This window comes from Anomaloglossus baeobatrachus, chromosome 1, assembly GCF_048569485.1.
Source record: "Anomaloglossus baeobatrachus isolate aAnoBae1 chromosome 1, aAnoBae1.hap1, whole genome shotgun sequence".
Lineage (NCBI taxonomy): Eukaryota > Metazoa > Chordata > Amphibia > Anura > Aromobatidae > Anomaloglossus > Anomaloglossus baeobatrachus.
In genome coordinates, this window is record NC_134353.1 from 901551800 (window position 1) to 901571282 (window position 19483).

Consider the following 19483-nt stretch of genomic DNA (forward strand, 5'->3'; position numbering starts at 1 on the left):
TGTCACTTCTTTTGGTTGCATTTTCCACCCACTCTGTCTGTCAATGTCGGTCTCTCTCTGTCGATCTATCCCACTCCCCACCTCTCTCATACTCACCGATCACTGACCGATCACCGGCGCGGCGCTGCACAGCGTTCACACTGCGGCGGCTTCTCCAGCTTTTGAAAATGCCGGCCGTTCATTGTTACATCTCGTATTCCCTGCTTTCCCCTGCCCACCGGCACCTATGATTGGTTGCATTCAGACGCGCCCCCATGCTGAGTGACAGCTGTCTCACTGCAACCAATCACAGCCGCCGGTGGGCGGGTCTATGTAGTGCAGTAAACTAAATATATAATTTAAAAAACCGGCGTGCGTTTCCCCCCCTCAATTTTGATACCAGCCAAGATAAAGCCACACGGCTGAAGGTTGGTATTCTCAGGATGGGGAGCTCCACGTTATGGGGCGCCCCCTAGCCTAAAAATATCAGCCAGCAGCCGCCCGGAATTGCCGCATCGATTAGATGCGACAGTCCCGGGACTCTCCCCGGCTCATCCAGAATTGCCCTGGTGCGATGGCAATCTGGGTAATAAGGAGTTAATGGCAGCCCATAGCTGCCACTAAGTCCTACGTTAATCATTGCAGGCGTCTATGAGACTCCCCCAATGATTAACCTGTAAGTGAAAGTAAATAAACACACACACCCAAAAAAATCCTTTATTTGAAATAAAAGACAAAAAAAACACCCTCTTTCACCACTTTATTAAAATCCCCAAATACCCCTCCAGGTCCGGTGTAATCCTCACGAGGTCCCACGACACATCCAGCTCTGCTACATGAAGCTGACAGGACACCGCCACTCCCGTGAGCTCCACGCAGAAACTGAAGTGAGCCGCGCAATCAGCGGAGACGTCACTCAGGTTACCCGCGGCCACAGGTCTCGGGTGGAGGACTCAAGCTGGTAATCTGAGTGACTGCACTGCTGATCACGCGGCTCACTTCAGTCACTCAGGGGATTTTCAGTCACCGGTAAGTCCTTCACCTGTGATCGTAAATCAAGCCGCGGCACACGCACAGAGCCGCGCGATCACAATGAAGTGGGGTGAAGTTCATTCTGATCGCACGGCTCTGTCTCGCAGCCAGCCATGCTCCTTTTGACAGTGCGGTCCCACTCGGCTCTGCTGCAGGTCTATGGGGATGCTGCAGAGCCGAGTGGGACCGCATTGTGAAAAATGTGCGTTCTGGATGCTTTTCCAGCTCTGTCTATGGCAGAGCAAGCATCCAGAACGCATGAATTCTGCAGTAAACAATGCGTGTCAGAATGTGTTCTGAGACGCACATGCAGTGACTTACACGCTGCGGAATAGAACGCAACGTGTGCACATACAGTCATAAGTACGGCCGGACAGACGGAGCAGCGAGGACGAAGCTCCCTGCACCGCTGGCCGCACATCGGCTGCACAATTGTGAGAATAATGCTACAATTGGGCATGGTGAGGGAAGTTTTATTATTTGCTCCAATTGTTCCTATTCTAATGTTCTCATTACATGTAAGTGGCTGAACCTTCCTTATAATATTTATGGACGGGGGCTACCTAGCTGTAAGAGAAAAAGAAAGAAAGGATCAATGACTGTTCGATTTCTCCTTGCCCAGTGTTTTCCATATACTCGTATGTAGGCTTTTATATTAAAGGGAAGCTGTCAGCACGTTTTTATATACAGAATTAGGGGAATGGTTGTATAGGTACTTGTCCCCCAGTAAAAATGACACCTTTTTTGTAGAAATCCGATGCTCGGGTCATGAGATATCAATAGTAGAAGCCGTAAGCAAATCATGCCCGGGAGTGCACTGGAGCTCAAGGGCATTAACACGCCCCCAGTGCACTTGCAGCCTTGGATCTCAAATGCATTGACACACCGAGCAGAGGACTTGCAGCCTTACAGCTCAAGTGCATTGACACGCTACCAGTGCATTTGGAGCTCAAGGGCATTGACACGCCACCAGTGCACTTGCAGCCTTGGATCTCAAATGCATTGACACACCGAGCAGAGGACTTGCAGCCTTACAGCTCAAGTGCATTGACACGCTACCAGTGCATTTGGAGCTCAAGGGCATTGACTCGCCACCAGTGCACTTGCAGCTCTAAAGCTTTGACACGCCCCTAGTGCACTTGCAGCCTTGGAGCTCATGCATTGACACGCCCCCCAGTGCACTTGCAGCCTTGGAGCTCATGCATTGACACCCCCCCCAGTGCACTTGCAGCCTTGGAGCTCATGCATTGACACACACCCCTAGTGCACTTGCAGCCTTGGAGCTCATGCATTGACACGCCCCCGGTGCACTTGCAGCTCTAAAGCTTTGACACGCCCCCCCAGTGCACTTTTAGCTCTAAAGCTTTGACACGCCCCCCAGTGCACTTGCAGCCTTGGAGTTCATGCATTGACACGTCTCCCAGTGCACTTGCAGTCTTGGAGCTCCAGTGCATTGACACGCCCCCAGTGCACTTGCAGCTTTAAAGCTTTAACACGCCCCCAGTGCACTTGCAGCCTTGGAGCTCATACATTGACACGCCCCCCCCAGTGCACTTGCAGCCTTGAAGCTCATTCATTGACACACCCCAGTGCACTTGCACCTCTAAAGCTCATGCATTGACACCCCCCCAGTGCCCTTTCAGCCTTGGAGCTCATGCATTGACACGCCCCCCCAGTGCACTTGCAGCCTTGAAGCTCATTCAGTGACAGGCCCCCAGTGCCCTTGCAGCTCTAAAGCTTTGACACGCCCCCAGTGCCCTTGCAGCTCTAAAGCTTTGACACGCCCCCCAGTGCACTTGCAGCTCTAAAGCTTTGACACGCCCCCAGTGCACTTGCAGCCTGATTTGCATATGGCTTCTGCTCTGGATTTCTCATTACTGGCACGTCTGATTTCAACAAGAAAGATGTCCTTTATATTAGGGGACGAGCACCTCTTAAGCCATAGCAGTGCTTCCTTATGTAAAGACCTGCTGACCGATCCCTCTATGCCCTGCTATATATGCAACCCTCAGGATAGACCGTGAAGATTTCTGCAGAGTTCTGTCTTTTGTTCCTCTTTTTTCCCATATTAATCTGCTTTGTTTCTGGCGAGCAGACTAAAGTTTAATAATATTAACGAAGCGTCCAAACCGCAAACCATTGTCTGCCGGAGGAAAATGAGTAAGGAACGTTCAGAATATTACGGAGGAACGTGGTCCTGAGATGGTGCCAGGGCCGACTCCTCGAGCATCGCCCGCGCACCTCGCGCCATCAGTCCCCGTGCAGCTCCCTGACACTGCAGACTAGACGTCCCCTGCTCATGCGGCCGCCGGGCGTGCAAAACCGATAAATATTTTGTCTTTGCGACAACGAATATTTAATGTCAGGAATTTTCTCGAATCTCTGGTTTTAATAGGAAATCCTGTCCATGGTCCTGCGCTCAATCAGGGGGGAGATGAGGGTTTGGGCAGTGCGCGCTTATTCACTCAGTTTCCCTTTAAAAAATAAAAAATGCTCAAAAACAGACTAAAGTCTTAGGTGCTGAAATTCCTGCTCCATTTTTGCATTACTTGGTAGAAAATACAGGCATTTTTGATGCGTTTTTGGTGCAGATTGTTCCCATACATTAGCTTGGGTAAATTCTACAGCAAAAATTCTAAAGGACTTGATATATTGCAGATTCAAATCTGCACCAAATCTGCAGGGAAAATACTGACCGTGTGTATGAGGCTTCAGGATACAGAATTCACTTTTTTGGGAATAGGAAATCCTTCAGGTTTTGTTAAAAATCTGCACTGAAAACAGCATAAAAATACGCAACAAATCTGAAACGTGTGCACAAAGCCTAAAATCTGCACTCACTATTCTGCTGGGGCAGTCACTGAATACTTACATTACATTACTAATCCTGTACTGATCCTGAGCTACATCCTGTATTATACTCCAGAGCTGCACTCACTATTCTGCTGGTGCAGTCACTCAATACTTACATTACATTACTAATCCTGTACTGATCCTGAGCTACATCCTGTATTATACTCCAGAGCTGCACTCACTATTCTGCTGGTGCAGTCACTGAATACTTACATTACATTACTAATCCTGTACTGATCCTGAGCTACATCCTGTATTATACTCCAGAGCTGCACTCACTATTCTGCTGGTGCAGTCACTGAATACTTACATTACATTACTAATCCTGTACTGATCCTGAGCTACATCCTGTATTATACTCCAGAGCTGCACTCACTATTCTGCTGGTGCAGTCACTGAATACTTACATTACATTACTAATCCTGTACTGATCCTGAGCTACATCCTGTATTATACTCCAGAGCTGCACTCACTATTCTGCTGGTGCAGTCACTGAATACTTACATTACATTACTAATCCTGTACTGATCCTGAGCTACATCCTGTATTATACTCCAGAGCTGCACTCACTATTCTGCTGGTGCAGTCACTGAATACTTACATTACATTACTAATCCTGTACTGATTTTGAGCTACATCCTGTATTATACTCCAGAGCTGCACTCCCTATTCTGCTGGTGCAGTCACTGTGTACATACATTACATTACTGATCCTGAGTTACCTCCTGTATTATACTCCAGAGCTGCACTCCCTATTCTGCTGGTGCAGTCACTGTGTACATACATTACATTACTGATCCTGAGTTACATCCTGTATTATACTCCAGAGCTGCACTCACTATTCTGCTGGTGCAGTCACTGTGTACATACATTACATTACTGATCCTGAGTTACCTCCTGTATTATACTCCAGAGCTGCACTCACTATTCTGCTGGTGCAGTCACTGTGTACATACATTGCATTACTGATCCTGAGTTACCTCCTGTATTATACTCCAGAGCTGCACTCACTATTCTGCTGGTGCAGTCACTGTGTACATACATTACATTGCTGATCCTGAGTTACATCCTGTATTATACTCCAGAGCTGCACTCACTATTCTGCTGGTGCAGTCACTGTGTACATACAATACATTGCTGATCCTTGACTCCGCGCACCGTTCAGTGAGCACAATCCCCGGCTGTTTCTCTCTCTATTGTATTTGGTGTATGACCTGTATTTCGGCCGGTTCCCTCTTGTGGTCGCCCCATGTTGAGCCTCTTCCATGTTCCGCACCGTTGTGTCTGTGGGATCTCACATGCGCCTCGGCTCCCATGATGCCGGATCACAATATCTCGGTTTTATCTTTCTTTATTAACATTATTCTTTTCTTCTTTTCTCTTTTAGTTTGTTTTCATTGCTCTCTAAAAAACACAACAAAGTCCTGGAGCAGGCCACTCAGTCCCTGCGAGGGTCCCTTGGCTCAGACGACTCCCCATTTCCTGACTACGTGAGTATCAAACTGAAAGCATGTGTCTGTGTGCGGCTCAGCCCCGCCGATCGGGACACGGACGGTCACGGCTGCCACAGTCTGACACCAAGAGCCACCCTCCAGACTCTTAGGATGACTTCACGTCTCACATGTGGTTTACTGTACACAGATGTGACCAAACCACCGGTGACAAGATCCCTCACCGGTGCCATAGACCAGACCCCACCGCCCTCCCTGCAATGTGCACAGGACTAGAATAGACTTCATAGAGCAGCAAGGCACGTCCTCCAGTCCATAATGGCCACATAGCTCAGCGGAACCTGCGACTGTATCACATGCACGGCCGCTTTACAGCACGCCATAAATCACAACCTCAGAGACAATTTCTGCTTACATATTAAAATATAGCCTTTTTTTACAAACCCAAATTCTTTATATATATATATAATGTGTTATATTTTTGTACTTGGGGGCAGTATTATAGAAGTTATATTCTTGCACATAGGGGCAGTATTATAGTAGTTATATTCTTGCACATAGGGGCAGTATTATAGTAGTTATATTCTTGTACATAGGGGACAGTATTATAGTAGTTACATTCTTGTACATAGGGGGGCAGTATTATAGTAGTTATATTCTTGTACATAGGGGGGCAGTATTATAGTAGTTATATTCTTGTACATAGGAGCAGTATTATAGTAGTTATATTCTTGTTAATAGGGGCAGTATTATAGTAGTTATATTCTTGTACATAGGGGCAGTATTATAGTAGTTATATTCTTTTACATAGGGACAGTATTATAGTCGTTATATTCTTGTACATTGGGGACAGTATTATAGTAGTTATATTCTTGTACATAGGAGCAGTATTATAGTAATATTCTTGTTCATAGGGGCAGTATTATAGTAGTTATATTCTTGTACATAGGGGCAGTATTATAGTAGTTATATTCTTGTACATAGGGGCAGTATTATAGTAGTTATATTCTTTTACATAGGGACAGTATTATAGTAGTTATATTCTTGTACATTGGGGGCAGTATTATAGTAGTTATATTCTTGTACATAGGGGGTAGTTTTGTAGTTACATTCTTGTACATAGGAGCAGTATTGTAGTTATATTTTTGTACATAGGGGGCAGTATTATTGTGGTTATATTTTTGTACATAGGGGGCAGTATTATAGTAGTTATATTCTTGTACATGGGGGGCAGTATTATAGTAGTTATATTCTTGTACATAGGAGCAGTATTATAGTAGTTATATTCTTGTACACAGGGGGCAGTATTATAGTAGTTATATTCTTGTACATAGAGGACAGTATTGTAGCAGTTATATTCTTGTACATAGGGGCATTATTATAGTAGTTATATTCTTGTACATAGGAGCAGTATTATAGTAGTTATATTCTTGTTCATAGGGGCAGTATTATAGTAGTTATATTCTTGTACATAGGGGCAGTATTATAGTAGTTATATTCTTTTACATAGGGACAGTATTATAGTAGTTATATTCTTGTACATAGGGGCAGTATTATAGTAGTTATATTCTTGTACATAGGGGCATTATTATAGTAGTTATATTCTTGTACATAGGGGCAGTATTATAGTAGTTATATTCTTGTACATAGGGGCAGTATTATAGTAGTTATATTCTTGTACATAGGGGCAATTATTATAGTAGTTATATTCTTGTACATAGGGGGCAATATTATAGTCGGTATTTTTTTGTACATAGGAGCAGTATTGTAGTTATATTTTTGTACATAGGGGGCAGTATTATTGTGGTTATATTCTTGTACATAGGGGGCAATATTATAGTCGGTATTTTTTTGTACATAGGAGCAGTATTGTAGTTATATTTTTGTACATAGGGGGCAGTATTATTGTGGTTATATTTTTGTACATAGGGGGCAGTATTATAGTAGTTATCTTGTACATAGGAGACAGTATTATAGTAGTTATATTCTTGTACATAGGGGGCAGTATAATAGTAGTTATATTTTTGTACATAGGGGGCAGTATTATAGTAGTTATATTTTTGTACATGGGTAGCAGTATTGTAGATATTATAAAAAGAAATGTATATAATTTTTTTCATTGTTTATGATCCATGCATTATCCATTTAACAACGAGATATAACATGTTTTAGTACTGATTCCAGGAGATGTTGTTTAACTTCCATTAAAGAACATCATCCACATTCTTAACAGCTTGGATTTCAGTAATATTTACAGTCGGTGCCTTTTGTTATTTTAATCTTCCCAACAGGAATTCTGTTGGATTCCATAAGCCCGCCTTATTATTCCCAGCAAAATGTGCCGTGTTTCCCCACATGAACAGCTGAGAGACATTCCAGCAATCCTGAACTGCCCTGTTAGGAGTCCTCATCCACATCCAAAGGAACACACAAATTGGTAGCCATTAATTAATTTGACACCAGCCCTTAAATTAAACGTTTTGGTCATTTTCAGTTAAATAATGAATAAGTAGGGAATACTGAATGCACTTTGGTAATTTTATATAATACCGCCCCAATGTACAAGAATATAACTACTATAATACTGTCCCTATGTACAAGAATATAACTACTATAATACTGCCTCCTATGTACAAGAATATAACTACTATAATACTGCCTCCTATGTACAAGAATATAACTACTATAATACTGCTCCTATGTACAAGAATATAACTGCTAAAATACTGCCCCCTATGTACAAGAATATAACTACTATAATACCGCCCCAATGTACAAGAATATAACTACTATAATACTGCTCCTATGTACAAGAATATAACTACTATAATACTGCCCTCTACGTACAAGAATATAACTACTATAATACTGCTCCCTATGTACAACATTTTAACTACTATAATACTGCCCCTATGTACAAGAATATAACTACTATAATACTGCCCCTATGTACAAGAATATAACTACTAGAATACTGCCCCATATGTACAAGAATATAACTACTATAATACTGCCCCTATGTACAAGAATATAACTACTATAATACTGCCCTCTACGTACAAGAATATAACTACTATAATACTGCTCCCTATGTACAACATTTTAACTACTATAATACTGCCCCTATGTACAAGAATATAACTACTATAATACTGCTCCTATGTACAAGAATATAACTACTAGAATACTGCCCCCTATATACAAGAATATAACTACTATAATACTGCCTCCTATGTACAAGAATATAACTACTATAATACTGCCCCTATGTACAAGAATATAACTACTATAATACTGCCCTCTATGTACAAGAATATAACTACTATAATACTGCCCCTATGTACAAGAATATAACTACTATAATACTGCCCCTATGTACAAGAATATAACTACTATAATACTGCCCCCTATGTACAAGAATATAACTACTATAATACTGCCCCCTATATACAAGAATATAACTACTATAATACTGCCCCCTATATACAAGAATATAACTACTATAATACTGCCTTCTATGTACAAGAATATAACTACTATAATACTGCCCTCTATGTACAAGAATATAACTACTATAATACTGCTCCCTATGTACAAGAATATAACTACTATAATACTGCCCCCTATGTATAAGAATATAACTACTATAATACTGCCCCCTATATACAAGGATATAACTACTATAATACTGCCCCCTATGTACAAGAATATAACTACTATAATACTGCCCCTATGTACAAGAATATAACTACTATAATACTGCCCCCTATGTATAAGAATATAACTACTATAATATTTGTTCTATGTGTAACAGCGTAGTATGTGCATAATGTCTGGGTATTTTTTAATGATTAATGGCAATTTGTTAAGTCACAGTAAATTGTTTTCTTTTCAGTGATTCCCAATTTTATGTTTAAAAGAATTCCATATATATTTTTCTTCATTTTGTTAGTCATTTGGTATCACATCCCACAGCATCTTTATTAGATTTGTCCAAAAATGTAGTTTGGTTGTGAAATTCCTGCTCCCCTTGCTGTAGGTGCATGTGTGGCTGCTGCGCTGTCCTATAGGAAAACACGGCAGCCTCCAAGTGAAATGTTAACAAGCTAGTTATGGGCTTGTCCGAAAGATCAAATGTCTAAAGACAGGGGGAGGTCAGAGGTCACTCTAATCAGCGGCTTGGCAGGTCATAAAACTGTAACTCACAAGATGTATAGTCTGTGTTGATGGGGGAGGGCTTGTCGCTTCTGGATGCAGTAAATGGAAACCATTCCTAGGGAAGAAAAAGAAGGGGAAGGATTCTGCAAGCAATGCAGGATGCAGATCAGATGGGAACTCGTTCGTGTACACCACATGGGCCTACCGCATGACGCACCATGTTCTTCTTGAGACATTTACACCAATGTATATTTACTAGCTGTTCTCAGCCAGCTAATGCTCGGCTCAAGGGTATACAGCTCTCCTCCTCCCCAAGGGTATACAGCTCACCTCCCTGGTTTATAGCTCCCCCAAAGGTATATAACTGTCATCCTCCCCCAAGGGTATACAGCTGTTCTTCCCCCAAAGGGTATGCAGCTTTCTTCCCAAGGGTAAACCGCTCCCTTCCCCCTAAGAGTATACAACTCCCTTCCCCCCAAGGGTATACAGCTCCCCTCCTTCCAAGGATATACAGCTCCCCTCCTTCCAAGGATATACAGCTCCCCTCCTTCCAAGGATATACAGCTCCCCTCCTTCCAAGGGTATACAGCTCTCCTCCTTCCAAGGGTATACAGCTCCCCTCCTTCCAAGGGTATACAGCTCCCCTCCTTCCAAGGGTATACAGCTCCCCTCCTTCCAAGGGTATACAGCTCCCCTCCTTCCAAGGGTATACAGCTCCCCTCCTTCCAAGGGTATACAGCTCCCCTCCTTCCAAGGGTATACAGCTCCCCTCCTTCCAAGGGTATACAGCTCCCCTCCTTCCAAGGGTATACAGCTCCCCTCCTTCCAAGGGTATACAGCTCCCCTCCTTCCAAGGGTATACAGCTCCCCTCCTTCCAAGGGTATACAGCTCCCCTCCTTCCAAGGGTATACAGCTCCCCTCCTTCCAAGGGTATACAGCTCCCCTCCTTCCAAGGGTATACAGCTTCCCTCCCCGCAAAGGTATACAGCTCTCCTCCCCAAGGGTATGGAGTTCTCCTCCCCAAGGGTTTGCAGTTCTCCTCTCCAAAGGTATACAGATCTTCCTTCAAGGGTACACAGCTCCCCTCCCCCAAGGCTATACAGCTCTCCCCCAAGGGTATACAGCTCTCCCCCGAGTGTGCAATGTACACAACCGGATTTGTCTCTGTGCTTACAGGACCTGTGATGATGTCACATGGAGGGGAAGAGTCAGGGGTCACATGATCAGTTCCTTAGTGTATGCAGGACTTGTCATAGTTGTCATTAGTGCTGGATGAGGTGAAGTTTGTGTGTGGGGAAGGAGGGATTTAGAGTGTGGATGTAGCAGAGCTGCGTGTGTAATGTCTGGAGGGCGGAGCCGCGTGTGGTAATGTGCGCGGGGGGGGATTAGCGAGTAATCACGACGGCTCTTTTTATATTCATATATATATATATATATATATATATATATATATATATATATATATATATATATATATATATATAAATATATTACACATATAACACGCACACATGTACAAAGTCATGGTTGAAAGTGCTGGTACCCTTTGGGGTCATTGTCCTGCTAGAAGACCCATGACTTAGGACGCAAACCCAGCTTTCTGACACTGGGCGCTGCTTTGCCACCCAAAATCCTTGAGTAATCTTCAAATTTCATAATGCTGTCATGGGTGTGTCACAGTCAGTCATGTGGTTTCTGGCTATAGAAGGTCACAGCATTTGACTGTGCAGAATGCTTCCTGACTTTCCATTGTTCCTGCTGTCAGTATTCATTGGTATAGGTAGCTTTCCTGCTGGGTTTTCATCGCTCCCCCCTTTGGACTCAGCAGGAGCTCACTTTCCATGCAGCTGTTGATCATCAGCATTATCTTGGTGCTTAAATACAAACCCATTCCTTCCTTAAACTTGGTGCTGGTGATATTTTTCAGTTCATTCAAGCTTTGGTTGCAAGCAGGTGGCTTGTACTCCTCTATGGTATTATTGCTGAAAACTCTGCTGGACTTTTACCTGAGTCATCTGTAGATAAGTAGTTGATGCATTTTTCCCCGTGTGTGTCCTCCTTATGTCGTCTTTAGTTGTTTAGTGGCATTGATGAATAACTCATTCCATCCGTTCCCTATTTAGGGCCCAGCACTAGGGATACCTAGGGTCAGGTATCCAGCTCGGCGCATAGGTTCTTAGGATGGTGAGGGATCCCAGGAACTCTAAGGCTATGTGCGCACTAGAAATGTGAAGTTTCTCAAGAAAATTTCTTGAGAAACTTCTGGGAGTGGAAGATTTCCGGACCTCCGAAAAAAAATCCGCACCAAATCCGCGGTAAATCCGCATGCGGATTTGCCGCGATTTTCCCGCAGGTTGTTCCCTGCGGATTTTGCAGGCTGTACTGCAGAAATCCGCAGGTACCTGCGGAAAAGAATTGACATGCTCATTTTCTCAAGAAATTTTCTCAAGAAAATCTTCTCAAGGAAATTTCTTGAGAAAAATCCGCAGAGTGCGCACTGCTATTTTTTTTTCTCATAGGATTTGCTGGGAAATGTCTGCACAAAGATTGCAGACATTTCTCAAGAAATGAGTAAATCCGCGGGTAAAACGGCCTAGTGCGCACATAGCCTAATAGTAGGTTTGGTCAGGGGTCACCATCTTACCTTTCCCTACACACAGGGTTTCCCTTCCCTTTCACTTGGCATTTCCCTGTACCTAGTGTGACAGATACCTTGCACACAGTCCAGGCCAATTATCGTTGAGCCTCCACCATATTTGACTGTAGGTCATGTGCTCTTTTCTTTAAAAGCCTTTTTCCGGTTTCGGTAAACAGTAGAATGATGTGCTTTACCAAAAAAATCTATCTTGGTCTCCTCTGTCAACAAGACGCTTTCCCAGATGGATTTTGGCTTGCGGACATTTGGGTAAACTGCTGTCTAGCTTTTTTTCTCTGTGTCAGCAGTGGGGTCGTCCTGGGTCTCCTCCATAGTGTTTCAATTAGATGTGGATGGATAGTTGGTGCTGACACTGATGCTCCCTGATGTCCCTGCAGGACAGCTTGAATTTCTTTGGAACTTGATTGGAGCGGCCTATCCACTTTCCAGTCTATTTTGCCTTGAAACCTTTCATCAATTTTTCTTTGCCATTCACATCCAGGGAAATTATCTTCATTGCCATGAATTGTAAAGGTCTTGATTATGTTGCGCTATGGACAAGGGAACATAAAGATCTCTGGAAATGGACTTATAACCTTGAGATTGTTGATATTTTTGCTCTCAAGTCCTTCTTTTGGCGTTGTTCCAATACACCCAAAGGCTGTCACATTTTTTCTGGGGGTTTTTTTCCCGTTACTGAGGTTCCTCCACGTGCCGCTGTTTTTGGATTTTATGTCTAGGTTACTTGAAATACTCTATGTATCGTCCAATATTTACAAGAATATATCTATACTCTCTTTTAGCGCCATCGGCCTTTGGTGTCCATGGCTGTTACTGGGAACCTCAATTTTTCACTATGATTGGGGTCCATGTTTATTACTGGTTCTCCTCATTCTCTTCCTCTTTTTTTGGGGGTGGGAGGTAGCTTACTCTCACTGGGGGTCTTTCTTCTTTAGCTATTATTGGGTGTAAACATCTATTACCGCAGCTCCTTCTGTTATTGGGGATCATTGGATGTTACTTGAGGTCGTTTGTTGGTGTCATTAAGGGGGTACATGGCTGTTGGTGGAGCTTTTCCTTTGGTTGCAGTTACTGAGGTTCCTCCGTTATTGGGGGTCAGTGGCTGTTACGGGAGCTCTTTGGTACTTTTATTGAATATGGGGGCTCTTACTTTTGCGTTTATTGGTGGTCTGTGAGGTATATGGGGACTGTTTTTCTTGTGCTGTCATTGGGGTCATTTGAGGATTACTGGTGGTCCTCTTTCTGTTAGTGAGAAGGGGGAGTACCTGGTTTTTACAGGGGGTCATCCTGTTGCTTTTTTTGAGGTACATGGTTATTACTGCGGCTCCTTCTATTTCTGTTTGTAGGTTTGGGGTCTTTCTTCCTTTCTTTTGTTGAAGTTATTGGGGTTTTTTTTTTAACTTTTTCTGGGGGTCCTGTTGGTGTTTTTGTAGGATGTGTGACTGATCTGTGGCCCATGACTGTTGCTGGGGGTCTACAATGTTCCTCTGTAATTTGGGGGTCATTGGCTGTTACTTGGGGCTTTTTGTTGCTGCTGTTGGTGATTGGTAGGGTTGTGGGTTCCCTTCCTGTTCCTGCTGTTGGGGGCTCTTCCTGTTGCTGTTGATGATCGGTAGGGTTGTAGAGGTGCTTCCTGTTGGTGATCAGTAGGGTTGTGGAGGCGCTTGCTGTTGTTGTGGTTCGTGATTGACAGGGTTGTGGGGGCTCTTCCTGTTGCTGCTGTTGGTGATCGGTAGGGTTGTGGGGCTCTTCCTGTTATTGGGGATCGATAGGGTTGTGAGACCTCTTCCTGTTGCTGTTATTGGTGATCGGTAGGATTGTGGGGGCTCTTCCTGTTATTTGTGATCGGTAGGGTTGTGGGGGCTCTTCCTGTTATTTGTAATCGGTAGGGTTGTGGGGGCTTTTCCTGTTACTGGTGATCGGTAGGGTTGTGGGGGCTCTTCCTGTCACTGGTGATCAGTAGGGTTGTGGGGGCTCTTCCTGTCACTGGTGATCGGTAGGGTTGTGGGGGCTCTTCCTGTCACTGGTGATCGGTAGGGTTGTGGGGGCTCTTCCTGTCACTGGTGATCGGTAGGGTTGTGGGGGCTCTTCCTGTTACTGGTGGCCGGTAGGGTTGTGGGGGCTCTTCCTGTTATTGGTGATCGGTAGGGTTGTGGGGGCTTTTCGTGTTATTTGTGATCGGTAGGGTTGTGGGGGCTCTTCCTGTTATTGGTGATCGGTAGGGTTGTGGAGGCGCTTCCTGTTATTAGTGATCGGTAGGGTTGTGGAGGCTCTTGCTGTTATTGGTGATCGGAAGGGTTGTGGGGGCTCTTCGTGTTATTTGTGATCGGTAGGGTTGTGGGGGCTCCTCCTGTTGCTGTTATTGGTGATCGGTAGGGTTGTGGGGGCTCTTCCTGTTATTTGTGATCGGTAGGGTTGTGGGGGCTCTTCCTGTTATTGGTGATCGGTAGGGTTGTGGGGGCTCTTTCTGTTATTGGTGATCGGTAGGGTTGTGGGGGCTCTTCGTGTTATTTGTGATCGGTAGGGTTGTGGGGGCTCCTCCTGTTGCTGTTATTGGTGATCGGTAGGGTTGTGGGGGCTCTTCCTGTTATTGGTGATCGGTAGGGTTGTGGGGGCTCCTCCTGTTGCTGTTATTGGTGATTGGTAGGGTTGTGGGGGCTCTTTCTGTTCCTGTTATTTGTGATCGGTAGGGTTGTGGGGGCTCTTTCTGTTCCTGTTATTTGTGATCGGTAGGGTTGTGGGGGCTCTTTTTGTTGCTGTTATTTGTGATCGGTAGGGTTGTGGGGGCTCTTTCTGTTCCTGTTATGTGATCGGTAGGGTTGTGGGGGCTCTTTCTGTTATTGGTGATCGGTAGGGTTGTGGGGGCTCTTTCTGTTATTTGTGATCGGTAGGGTTGTGGGGGCTTTTCCTGTTATTTGTGATCGGTAGGGTTGTGGGGGCTCTTTCTATTGCTGTTATTTGTGATCGGTAGGGTTGTGGGGGCTCTTTTTGTTGCTGTTATTTGTGATCGGTAGGGTTGTGGGGGCTCTTTCTGTTCCTGTTATTTGTGATCGGTAGGGTTGTGGGGGCTCTTTTTGTTGCTGTTATTTGTGATCGGTAGGGTTGTGGGGGCTCTTTCTGTTCCTGTTATGTGATCGGTAGGGTTGTGGGGGCTCTTTCTGTTATTTGTGATCGGTAGGGTTGTGGGGGCTCTTTCTGTTATTTGTGATCGGTAGGGTTGTGGGGGCTCTTTTTGTTGCTGTTATTTGTGATCGGTAGGGTTGTGGGGGCTCTTTTTGTTGCTGTTATTTGTGATCGGTAGGGTTGTGGGGGCTCTTTCTGTTGCTGTTATTTGTGATCGGTAGGGTTGTGGGGGCTCTTTCTGTTGCTGTTATTTGTGATCGGTAGGGTTGTGGGGGCTCTTCTGTTGCTGTTATTGGTGGACTGTCAGGGTTATGTGGAATTTCTGTTTGTTACATTTTAGGGTAGACCTCTTTTGCCGCTGTTCTCTGTGGTTATGGGTATCGGAGGTTTGGTACCTCTGACCTGGGAAGTAGGAACCCCGGATCAGACTGGAGCCCCCTCCTCCGGTATATCTCCTTGTGGGGAGTACGGAGCAGCGGTCAGTGTTGTCTCCTGAACGTCTTATACAACTACAATTAGAAAACGGGAAAGACCTAAAGATTCCACCTAACCGGACACCACTCGGCCGTGCAAGCTTCCTCACCCGTCGTACGTGTATATACGCTCTGTGCTACGCTCCCGCACCGCACTCGCGATCACTGAAAGCCCCATGGAGCCTTGTGTCACTGCCCTGGGGACTACAGCGGAGCCAACCTCTTCTATAACCATCGTCTATTGTTCTTGTGACAATAGTCCAGAGTCTATGAGATCCAGGTAATGATCTAAAGGGTTATCCCGCTTCTCTCCTGAGAATAAAGGGTCTGCAGCGCTGATTTTCTGCTCCGTGCCCTTCACACCCACACCAGGCTGATCTGCTGCAGAATTTGTTGACATTCATTGCAGCGTATGAAATTGGGGTGATGGACCTGGAGCGCAAGTCGGCTTCCATTGCATGGATGAGGTTTCCTACAATCTGATCGGCTTTGCTGATGTTAAAATAGTCAGCAAATTTTTAGCGCACAAAGCCAACCCATTTCTGACCTTCACCCTTTACTCCTTCAGAGCAGCGCTCCTAAGAGCTTCGGAACTGGAAAAACCAGTAATGCGGGCACACAGCAAAAGATGTGCTGCAGCTCCTCATCCCAGAGGATGAACCCCCCCCCCCCCCCATAGTGATATACCGGGTGGTTATCTGCCCTGGAGATATGTGGAGATGGAGATCTCATCACTGATACTTGTCTGCACTTTGTGTCCATAGTCCAGTCAGCCGCTCACCACACTGGTTGATAACAGGGAACAGTAGATGAAATGGAGCGTAAACCTGGAAGCTCCAGATGAGCAGCTCGGGAAGGATCCGGTGCTGATGTGAGATGACGGCTGCACTGACACCGACATTAGGACGATGACGGCCATGACAGGCGTACGCCATAGGAGGGACACCGGCGAAATGTCTGTACATTCCCTTCCTAATATGGGAACATGGCCTCTGTGCCAAATCCCGACACCTTCCCTCCACTGAAGGCTCTTTGTTCAGACAAACGAATAGGGAATAAAATTTTTGTCCTGGGGGCAGATTAGTTGACGTCCTCAATGTCAACACGAGTCTGGTGGGGGGCAGGGAGCGCATAACTCAAAGTCCCCTAATAACTCCGAGATAACAAACTATGGCTCGTCAGCCTGCGGAATCAGTAATTAAGGACTAGGATGGCTGGCCGGGCATGCTGGCATTCCTAGTTCTACAGACCAGCACCGCTTCATGCTTCACATTCCAATACAAGCTTTGCGGTAACACCACAGGTGGCCACTAGGGGGCAAGAGAGCACTCTGCTGAGAAATTCCCAGTGACCTCTGCCTCCTGGGACAGGGAGCCCTGCCGCCGTAAAGAGGAAGACATGGGAAAGGCTCACTGTCTTATGTAAGGCTTTTATAGCGCATTTCTTTGCATGTAGACTTGAATTTCCAGAAATAGAAGAAAATTTAGGGGAGAGATAATCAAATATTGCAGCCAATGGTGGAGGTGAAAAGAATCTGAACCTAAAAAAATAAATAAAAATATATCCATGCTGTCCACCATATCAACAGGGGGCGCCATTTTTCTGCCACTATAATATATTTATTCACTTATATAGCGCTATTAATTCCACAGCGCTTTACATACATTGGCAACACTGTCCCCATTGGGGCTCACAATCTAAATTCCCTATCTAACTAGACTCTCTAGGTTTTTTTTTTTGGAGTGTGGGAGGAAACCCACGCAAACACGGGGAGAACATACAAACTCCTTGCAGATGTTGTCCTGAGTGGGACTAGAACCCAGGACCCCAGCGCTGCAAGACTGCAGTGCTAACCACTGAGCCACCGTGCTGTCCTATCCTTTCACTATAGCGTATACATAGGGGCACATACAGTATGTGATGCTCCGCATACACCTCCATATAACTTTTCACCGTTCCTCCCATATAAGACTCCCAGAATGCAGGCTGCTGCACATGGCATCTGTATTATATAGGGTAGATATTCCTACATTTTTGAGTATTCTTTTTTTTTTTTTTCTAGGGTGTGGCGGGAGACTTGGGAGCATTGTCCCATTTTGTGGAAAATGTGCTGGGAAATCTCCTTTTTTGATAATAATAATAATAATAATCTCTTTCTATTGCGCCAACATATTCCGCAGCGCTTTACAATTTAGAGGTTCATATACAAAGAAGTAACAGTTATAGAAAATACTATAATGTGAGCAAAAATGACAACCCTGCTCGTGAGAGCTTACAATCTACAATGAGATGGGGGGACAAGGTACAAGTGCTTATTTACAGTGACAATCCAGCCATCTCAAGAAAATGGGGGATAGATAATGGCTGCCTGGATCAGTCACCAGCCAGTCTTTGTGATGCTTTTGGATGCGGTGCAGACGGGGAGTTATGGTCTAAGAGGTCGTGGAGGGACTATGTGAATTTAGTTCGGCTAAGGAGTGTGATAGGCCATCCTAAAAAGATGTGTTTTTAGGACGTGTCTGAAGCTGAGTAAGTTGTGATTCGTCCTAGCTTCTTGGGATAGAGCGTTCCAAAGGATTGGTACAGCACGGGAGAAGTTTTGGATCCGGGAGTGGGAGGTGTGAATTAGTGTGGATGTTAGTCGAAAGTCGTTTGAGGAGCATAGAGAACGGGTGGGGTGATAGACAGAGATGAGGGTGGAGATGTAGGGGGTGCCACACTGTGGAGAGCTTTCTGGGTGAGAACAAGCAATTTGAGTTGGATCCTATGATATGTGGGCAGCCAGTGCAATGACTGGCACAGAGCAGAGGCATCCGAGTAAAAGTTAGCCAGATAGGTGACCCTGGCTGCTGCATTAAGGATGGACTGTAGAGGAGAGAGTCTAGTTAGGGGGAGACCAATTAATAGAGAGTTACAGTAGTCAAGGCGGGAGTGGATCAGGGCCACGGTGAGGGGTTTTGTTTCCATGGTGAGAAAGGGGCGGATTCTAGAGATGTTCATGAGGTGCAGGCGGCAGGAGCGGGCAAGAGATTGTATATAGGAGGTGAAGAAGAGATCAGTGTCAAGTATAACACCCAGACAGCGGGCTTGCTGCCTAGTTGTTATTATTATGCTGCTGCACACCCAGAGGGTGATGTCAAGTGTAGGAAGGTTAGAAGACGGAGGGAATAGAAGTAGTTCAGTTTTGGAAAGGTTAAAGGGTGCTTTACACGCTGCGACATCATTAGCGTTTGCTAGCGATGTCGAGCGTGATAGCACCCGCCCCCGTCGTTTGTGCGACATTTGGAGACCGATGCTGTAGCGACGTCGCTGTGACCGCCGAACAATCCCTCCTTTAAGGGGGAGGTGCGTTCGGTGTCACAGTGACGTCACTGCGGCGTCACTAAGCAGCCGGCCAATAGAAGCGGAGGGGCGGAGATGAGCGGGACGTAACATCCCGCCCACCTCCTTCCTTCCGCATTGCCGGTGGACGCAGGTAAGGTGAGGTTCCTCGTTCCTGCGGTGTCACACAAAGCGATGTGTGCTGCCATAGGAACGGCGAACAACATCGTACCTGTGGCAGCAGCGATATTAAGGAAAGGAGCAACGTGTCAACGATCACCGATTTTGAACGATTTTGCGATCGTTGATCGTCGCTCCTTGGTGTCACACGCTGCGATGTCGCTACCTTTGCCGGATGTGCGTCACTAACGACGTGACCCCCGACCATATATCGGTAGCGATGTCGCAACGTGTAAAGCACTCTTAAGTTTCAGAT

The 19483-nt window shown here is 45.2% G+C and overlaps 1 protein-coding gene across 3 annotated transcripts in view; it reads left to right on the plus strand.

The window, feature by feature from the left end:
- DYM (dymeclin) overlaps positions 1 to 19483 on the plus strand; it is a 363276-nt gene that overhangs the window by 244482 nt on the left and 99311 nt on the right. For all 3 annotated transcript variants that reach the window (XM_075327226.1, XM_075327240.1, XM_075327233.1), the window contains one exon: positions 5252 to 5354. In XM_075327226.1, the coding sequence (XP_075183341.1) occupies positions 5252 to 5354 (103 nt within the window). The remainder of the gene's footprint in view (positions 1 to 5251; positions 5355 to 19483) is intronic.